The sequence below is a fragment of the Nanorana parkeri genome, unplaced genomic scaffold, assembly GCF_000935625.1.
Source record: "Nanorana parkeri isolate BGI_ZX_2015 unplaced genomic scaffold, ASM93562v1 scaffold41, whole genome shotgun sequence".
Classification (NCBI taxonomy): domain Eukaryota; kingdom Metazoa; phylum Chordata; class Amphibia; order Anura; family Dicroglossidae; genus Nanorana; species Nanorana parkeri.
Window position 1 is genome coordinate 1,909,174 of NW_017306309.1, and position 6,474 is coordinate 1,915,647.

At 38.6% G+C, this 6,474-nt stretch overlaps 1 protein-coding gene across 1 annotated transcript in view; it reads left to right on the forward strand.

Moving 5' to 3' along the window:
• The window catches only part of BBS9 (Bardet-Biedl syndrome 9), a 248,417-nt gene that overhangs the window by 123,468 nt on the left and 118,475 nt on the right, over positions 1-6,474 (forward strand). The window contains exon 16 of the mRNA XM_018571278.1: positions 2,040-2,054. Coding sequence (XP_018426780.1) covers positions 2,040-2,054 — 15 coding nt within the window. The remainder of the gene's footprint in view (positions 1-2,039; positions 2,055-6,474) is intronic.

The window sequence follows — 6,474 nt, forward strand, 5'->3', positions numbered from 1 at the left end:
CATAAACAATATAAAAATATATATATACATACACACACAGTGGTACCTCGGTTCACGAACGCTTCTGTTCCTGAACAATTCGGTTCGCGAACAGGAAGTTCAGCAAAATTTTGCTTCCATTCGCGAACTCCGCTTGGGGTGACGAACACAACCGCAGCCATTTGCACTGCACTGACACATGGCCATGGCTTCTTCTAGTCGAGATAGCGTCTGATCACAGTTTGATTCGGTTCACGACCAAATCGGTTCGCGAATATTTGCACCCCTGCATTTCTGTCAGATAATGCACCACTTTGTGTAGAAAATTGTTGCAGTTACAAATGTTTAGGCATTCTCACGTTTATTTCTTTTGTTTGTATTGGTATGACACAAAAAAGCGAAGAAAAAAAAGTGAAATCTAATACATTCCACGCAAAACTCCAAAAATGGACTTGACGACATTATTGGCACCTTCTCCAAATTGCAAGAAATAATTGCATTCCAAGTTTTTGTGGAAAAGCATGGACAATCTCAAGGTTACAAGTCCATCTCCAGAGATCTTAATGTTCCTGTGTCCAGTGTGCGCAACATTGTCAAGAAGTTTACAGCCCATGGCACTGTAGCTAATCTCCCTGGACGTGGATGAAAGAGAACAATTTATCAGAGATTGCAACAAAGGATTATTCGAATGGTGGATAAAGACCCTCGATCAACTTCCAGACAAATTCAAGCTGATCTTCAGGCACATGGTACAACTGTGTCAACTTGCACTATATGTCGCCATCTGAATGAAAAGGGACGCTATGATAGGAGACCCAGGAGGACCCCACTGCTGACACAGACACATAAAAAAGCCAGATTGGAGTTTGCCAAAACTTACCTGAGGAAGCCAAAATCCTTTTTGGGAGAATGTGCTGTGGACAGACAAAACAAAATCGCAGCTTATTGGTAAAGCCCATCATTCTACTGTTTTCAGAAAAAGAAATGAGGCCTTTAAAGAAAAAAATACAGTCCCTACAGTCAAACATGGTGTTTTGGGGTTGCTTTGCTGCTTTAGGCGCTGCATGTCTTGACTGTGTGCATGGCATTATGAAATTTGAAGACTACCAAATAATTCTGTGGTGCAATGTGTAGGGCCCAGTGTCAGAAAGTTGGGTCTCCGTCAGAGGCCATGGGTCTTACAGCAGGACAATGACCCAAAGCACACATCAAAAAGCACCCAGAAATGGTTTCAGACAAAGCGCTGGAGAGTACTGGACTGGCCAGCAATGAGTCCAAATCTAAATCCCATAGAGCACCTGTGGAGAGATCTCAAAACAGCAGTTGGGAAAAGGAACCCTTCCAATCTGAGCTCCCTGGAGCGGTTGGCAAATAAAGAGTGGTCCAAAATTCCTGTAGCAAATATTAATTTAGTGTGCCAATAGTTTTGTCCAGTCCATTTTTTGTGTCATATACTTAAACATTTTTAATTGCAACAATTTTCTGCGTGAAGTGGTACATTATGTGACAGAAATGCAGGGGTGCCAATATTTTTGGCTATGACTGTATAAGATGGATTTGAAATGTGATGTGAGGTCAAAGTTTAAATGAGAGCCAAAGGGTTGTACAGCAGAGATACATATCAAAGTTACTATTGAAAATTTAATACTGTAATAATATGGAAATGTGCTGTTACATGATCACATGTGTACGTAACAGAAGTGTATGCTTCTAATAATGCTATGGAAGCATTTAACAGGCTCACGTCCACATGTCAATAAATACGCTATGGGATTATGATTTGGTGCAGTTCTCTGGGGCTAGAGGGCCAGACCTTGGAAATACGCTGCATATTATGTTGTAAGAGGAAGGCGAAAATTGTTCATAACCTATTTACCTCATTGTGCTGTTGCTTATTAAATTTCCATTAAGTTGCTGATCTTTATTGGATTAACAATCTTCCAACAGTATATGCAATTTTCCAGCAAAAGTGCCCAAAAGTTTACACAGCTGTACTTTTATGAAACATTTCTTACTTTTTCTTGATTTATTTTCCCTTTATTTGCTGCCTGTGACCTTAGAGCTGAACCCTGAAGGTAAGACGAATGAGTGTTGGACATTAGTTGTGTTCTGAGTTACGGAAAAAGTGTTAAATAGTAAGCCCCGATTATTAAAAACAGTATCGCTTCTTGCTGGAAGATACACATTAAAACATTAATTTGATTGTTGCTATGGGAGATAACACAATGTGCAGCATCTTTTGTAAAAGCTTAGCAAAGTTATGTGCCATGTATTCTAGCCACAAAAATGAAATGCTCTGTGGGTGGGTACAATTATAAGGATCATTTGCAAATCTGCAAATCACCTTTTTTCTATGTGATCCTTTCAATTATTATCATGACATAAGTGCAATTTATTTCAACAAGATATCTGTATAGCACATAAGCAGCATAAAAAAATCATAAAAATATGTATATATACACACACAGTATCTATCTTGCACCTATGGGTTGCTTTCCACTCTATAGGAGTTATACTTTTTCCTCTTTCCTTTCCTGTCACTGACAGTTTGAGCTGCTGGGTTGCAGCATTTGTTTTGCGTTTTAATAAAAATGTCTGTTTATTATATGATCTATAAAAAAGTATTTTCTTAAAGTCTTATTGAGCCCTCATATAAAAATTGCTTCCTTGTACATTTAGAACACTAAGTGAGCATGTTCATACCAGTCTTATGTGGTAAAGCAGCCCACAGCCATAGTTAAAGTCTGTCCTATGCCATCAAACGGCAGGGATGAACAGCTGCCCTCCCTGCTGCAATCAGACATATCCCCAGTGAAGACCAGCGCTAGAACCCTCCACACAGTACAACTGATTGGAGGGTCAGCAGTATGGTATGCAGTACAACCAGGTCTTAAGGTGCCCATACACCTTACGATAATCCTATGCGATCGACTTTTTGTACGACAATCGTAACGTTTGAATAGAGTGCCCGACCGATAGTACTGTACAATCGTACAACTTTTGACGGTCAAGCATGTTTGAAAACTTTGGTCGATCGTACGATGTTCGCATGGTTGGTGGCGTTTCCGTCCGTCAAAAGTCGTACAATTAAGACTGCGCATTCGCAAACGAAAATAATTGCGGTCAATTACCGCAAGTCGTCCAGGTGTTTTTTTTTAACTACCGCTGATTGAACCTTGCGATAATCGGGGCAGGATGGGTACGATCATTGGACGGTTCAATCATCAGACGAAAAGTTTCGTCCGATAATCGTAAGGTGCATGGGCACCTTTACAGCATTAAACAATAACAAAAAGAACTGTTTACTACATCCCGTAGAAGGTTTATCCAAATCACAATCATTTATGAATTCGATGTTAAATTGCAATACAGGGCAGGGCTATAGAGTATAATTTCAAGTGTATCATCTCACAAACTGGTCAGCAATTTTTTTGTGGATGGCCAACCTTATGAAAGCACACTATCTCAGATGGTTAGATATGCAGATTTACTTTTACTGCTGTATTATAAGCTTAATGTAAATATGTATTTGCAATGTAAGACTTGCATACTTTTTACAATATTTTAGAATAGGATCGATGTAATTTTCTTTATTGTATTTAGGGGTTAAGCTTCACAAAGTAAATACACTAGAGGGTGCTGCAGATCTATGTCATGCTTTTTTTCTAAGCTAAATGCACACACAAAAAAAACTGCCACTTTTTTCCTTATTACAATAAAAAAATTTAAGTGTAAGAATAAAAGTTACCCCAAATCTGAGGATAAATACTCTCTTATTTTTTTCTATATTCAAAAGAACTGAATGTTAAGTGGAGTTTTCCTTTGAAACAGCTGCTTCATTTTATAGGCGTCTTCAGATATCCAAGGAATGGTTTCTGTCTAGGTTGCTGACTTCTTTTTGTAAACAAGTCATGTCTTCACTAAAATCGTGTTTTAAAATATAAACAGAATTTTTAAGCAAAGAAAAATGCAGCCAAAATGTTAAATGTTCTCCTCATATTCCCAGTGTTGATTGCATTTCAATAATAATTGTATTTACTAGTGGTTATTACTTGGATACAAACAGTCATAGCATACAACATAGCATAAAACAGCCATATAATTGGAAAAGAAAGAAAAGAAAAATGATGTTTAAAAAAATAAATCATTTCTATATGGAGAAAAGTATTGTCCATGGTGACACATGCCATCCTTGTTTCTTTTTCCCAGGGAACAACCCACCTTTTTCCCATTTTAACCCTCGCTACAAGTATATTTTTTTAAATAAATAGCCACCTTTAGGGCTGCGACAGCTATGTAATTGATATTTATCGTTAATGAGAACCATTGCCAACAATTCTCATCGAATAGTTGATTTCAATTAGTTGGATTCCCCCGCTGCCGCCGCTCTGCTCCTCCGTTCTCCCCCGTGCTGGGAGCTGCTGCATGCTACGATCTGTGTCCCCTTCAATCATAGCGGACACAGATTGCTGCAGCCGGCCTGATCCTCCTCTGCTGCCCCCGATCCTCTTCTGCTGCCCGCGATCCTCCTCTGCTTCCTCCGTGCCAACAGCAGACTGGCTATTACACCCGCCTGCTGACAGCAGAGGAAGACCTGAAGGAGAAATGGTGACACTAAGGGTCTAATAGACCCCTAATGTCACCTTGAAGAGAACCTGCCACCACAAAAGTTCTGTGACATAGGGGGCTTGTGAGCCCACATAAAATGGCAACAAAGTTAGAAAAAATAATAAAGTAAAATAAAATGAAATGAAAAATACCCCCAAAAATGTTTAAAGTCCCCCGACCCCACGAACATGCTCATGCTAATGGAAACACAAGTCGGGTTCCCCCATACTTATGGAAATGGTGATTGCGCTACACAGGTACGCTGTGTGGGTGTGTATGTGTATATATATATATATATATCAGAGAGTCACAACGATAATGGAAAATCCTTCATCCGGATTTACATAGTTGTGTTACATTACAATGCATGCTCCAGTGCCCTTTTGCGCACCCCCATTGCAATGCAAGTTATGCGCATTGGTTATTCTGAAACCTTTTCTGGGAGACAGGTTAGAGGTTGGCATTGAAGACTTCTCATTCTGAAAATGATAGTTGCCTGGCCATCACACTAGTCCTCTGGCTTTAATACCTTGATTCACTAACCTAGAACAAGTATACATATAAGGACTTACGACTTTTCATTGACTTTGCTAATCTACATTCTATTGCAGGTCAGTGTCTCAGGAAGTACTGCAGACAGAGGGTCAGCATAATAGCAAGGCTACGTTTATTTTCAGGAAGTCATCAGCAATGGCATCTCTCAGTTTTTACATTTATACTTGCCACACACACATTTTTATTTATTTATTTTTATGCAAAAAAAGTGTGCTTTCTTGGAATTACAGGTTACATCAGGAGATTTATACCAAATCTTGCCACCCTTGCTGCTCGACTAAGTGACATAAGCAAAGGAAAAGTCTCAGCTATGATTAAGTGGTCACCAGAAGTTAAAAAAAGCACATCAGGTTCTAAAAGAAGCCTTGTATGTTCAGACTGCTCTAGATTTCAAAAAGGAGTTCATTGTCCAGACAGATGCATCCACTATAGGCTTTCACCAGTTTGAGATGGAGAAGAGAAACAGTCACGAAAGAAAATAAACAGTTGTTGAGAAAGTATGTCTGGCCATTGAATGGGCACTGGAGGTTCTCCAATATTACGTTCTAGTATGGCACATTATTCTGTTCTCTAAATTAGATGAGAACAAAGAAAACAAAACAGAAGGCTCACCAGATGGTCGTTAGCCTTACAAGACTACAAATTTACATTGGAGTACAGGCCAGATGTTCATATATGATATTCTTACGCACTTTCCTGAAGACACTGCTTACTGTCACGCTGTAGGCCAGCCCCTGGGCTGAAGGGAGGATATTGGCAGAGTCTATATACTAGTTCTGTAACTAACGATTATTTTCATTATAGTTGGTTGATATTTTTTTCGATTAATCGGAAAAAAAAAATTAAATGCCATCTTTTATTTAAAATAAAATACACAAATGGAGTGCTGCTACAAACATAAAGTTTACTTCAGAATAAAACTGCATGCACATTTTTTGCAATCGTTCCGCACTGGAACACACTGCACTGCAGTACCGAACGTGCCAGTGCTGGCGATCATACTGCAGGCTGGAGGTACGTTTGGGGTGGCATTGAAATGAATGGCATCACAACGCACATCCCACAGCAGATTTAGTCAAGCCGAAACAAAAACTGACTTTTCCCACCTTTTTTTTCATATTTTTTAAAAATAATTGTATGTATTATATTAGACATTTTAGTCTAATATACTAGTTTCATGGATTTAAAGTAAACTGTATTTTTTAATACTCCAAGCTAATATAATAAAATAACCAAACTTTTATTTAAAATATCACACCAAAATTGGACAGAAAATACATAGATATAATAGATATAGATCTATATATATACACATACATATATATACGTATG